The sequence below is a fragment of the Aphanomyces astaci genome (genome assembly GCF_000520075.1).
Source record: "Aphanomyces astaci strain APO3 unplaced genomic scaffold supercont1.44, whole genome shotgun sequence".
Classification (NCBI taxonomy): Eukaryota; Oomycota; class Saprolegniomycetes; order Saprolegniales; family Verrucalvaceae; genus Aphanomyces; species Aphanomyces astaci.
In genome coordinates, this window is record NW_009798307.1 from 526,790 (window position 1) to 528,616 (window position 1,827).

The 1,827-nt window shown below is 40.0% G+C and overlaps 1 protein-coding gene across 1 annotated transcript in view; it reads left to right on the plus strand.

Annotated features, from left to right (window-relative positions):
• Positions 1 to 258: 258 nt before the first annotated feature.
• Positions 259 to 1,827, plus strand: part of H257_13031 (hypothetical protein) — a gene marked incomplete at both ends in the record, with an annotated part of 5,848 nt that continues 4,279 nt past the window's right edge. Inside the window, 5 exons of the mRNA XM_009840448.1 lie at positions 259 to 665; positions 1,098 to 1,251; positions 1,341 to 1,426; positions 1,538 to 1,643; positions 1,703 to 1,806. Of these exons, the coding sequence (XP_009838750.1) occupies positions 259 to 665; positions 1,098 to 1,251; positions 1,341 to 1,426; positions 1,538 to 1,643; positions 1,703 to 1,806 (857 nt within the window). The remainder of the gene's footprint in view (positions 666 to 1,097; positions 1,252 to 1,340; positions 1,427 to 1,537; positions 1,644 to 1,702; positions 1,807 to 1,827) is intronic.

Sequence of the window (1,827 nt, forward strand, 5' to 3'; positions counted from 1 at the left end):
TGGCTATATAAATATATATATAATCATTTACATATGCAGCCATGTTTTTCTATATATATATATATATATATACTGTATACCCATACCACATCAACTTCATTATGACAGTGCATATATACATATATAATGCCGATGGATATATATATATATATTAACATTTCCATATAAAGCCACGTTTTTCCTTCTACCACAACACCCTCCAGCTTGTATGCAATTATTTCTCTGTATATATATATGACTTTTGTGTTTTTTTTTTGTATGGATGATCAGGAACTGGGCATCGACATCGTCCAAACAGAGCTCAGTATATCCGCGCAGCAATACCTTGTCAAGCACTACTGCTCGTCCGCCACTTCTCCCCCCCATACCCTCGCGTACAAGGACATCCCATCTTGTTCTTCTTCGACCCTCTCAAAGAAGCAGCCCACATCCACTCGCCAAAGTACTCGAGTGCCCAAACAACCTATCAAACACGTGGCAGCACCAGTCGTCGTCTTAGATGATTCCGACGCTTCGGAGGCGGAAATAGTACCTCGTCCACCCAGTCGACTTGAACTAACATCCGAGGGATTTGAACTGGACAAAGTCGTGTCGACACCGTTTGGCATCGGACTCATTGTCGCACTCCCCACTACTACTACTACTAGTAGTACTACTACCTCGTCGTACGTCCTACGTCGTTATGATTGGGATGAAAATATCGAGTTTGGTGCTGATAGATTGACAACAAATCCATCGATCGATGGTTTGTTGTACTGTGAATTTAGTATGTAATATTTGAGAAGCCAATTACACGATTTTAAGTGTCACACTGCTTGGATATGGAATGGATAATATTGTTTTGATTGGCCGTTGGATTCGTGTTGTGGGTTTTGATTGGTCGATCATCCATTCTCTTTCGATTTATTTTGGACCAGCACTCCATTTTCGAATCGAATAGACCATGTATATTATATATATATATTTGTTGGGTTGACGGTCACATAGAGCACTTTGGAATGGATATATACAATAGATACTGTCTTATATATATATATTATCTGTTGCCGATACTTGGGGGTTGTGCGAAATACATGGTCATGGCTGTTGTTATATAGACTGCCAATCAAAAGATCAATGAACAAAGCAACCGTACCATCAAACTACTCGTATAAGGTGCAGCTGTCATATGGCGACGGGTACTTCCACGCGACTTCGTTGACACTTGTGGACGACAAGGTGCAATATACGTACTATAAGAAGCGCTCCAAGGTACTATTTATTCACTATGGTTCATATATATATATATATATATATCGTATAAAGGATATACTTCTGGCACTCATTTGAATGTGTTGTAGGGATGGGTAGTGCTCACGTATGGCGACACGTCGCGACTGTGTGGCCATCGCCTCTTGAATGACTCGGTGATTGAGTTTTACTTGAGGTAGATCCCCAAAGATATATTACTTGATAATTATATATATATATACGAACTCGTCGAAATGGACACAAAAGAATATATATGTTGATGAAATATATTGTTTGGGTAAATTAGCTACCTCATGGACACGCTGCCTACCCCAGCCGTGGAGAGGACGTACATGTGCAGTTCGTTTCTATTTGGGCAGTACTTGGTCACGAAAAAGCAAGCTTTGAGAAAGGTGCAAACGAATATATATATATCATTTGCTGACATTAAATATTATATATATATATATAGGTCGCATTGTCCAACGTCGAGCAAGCATATGCGTCTGTGGCGAGGTGGACGAAATCCATCGATGTGTTCAACACCAAGTACTTGGTCGTGCCCGTCAACGAAGAGTACGTCGTCATATATATATA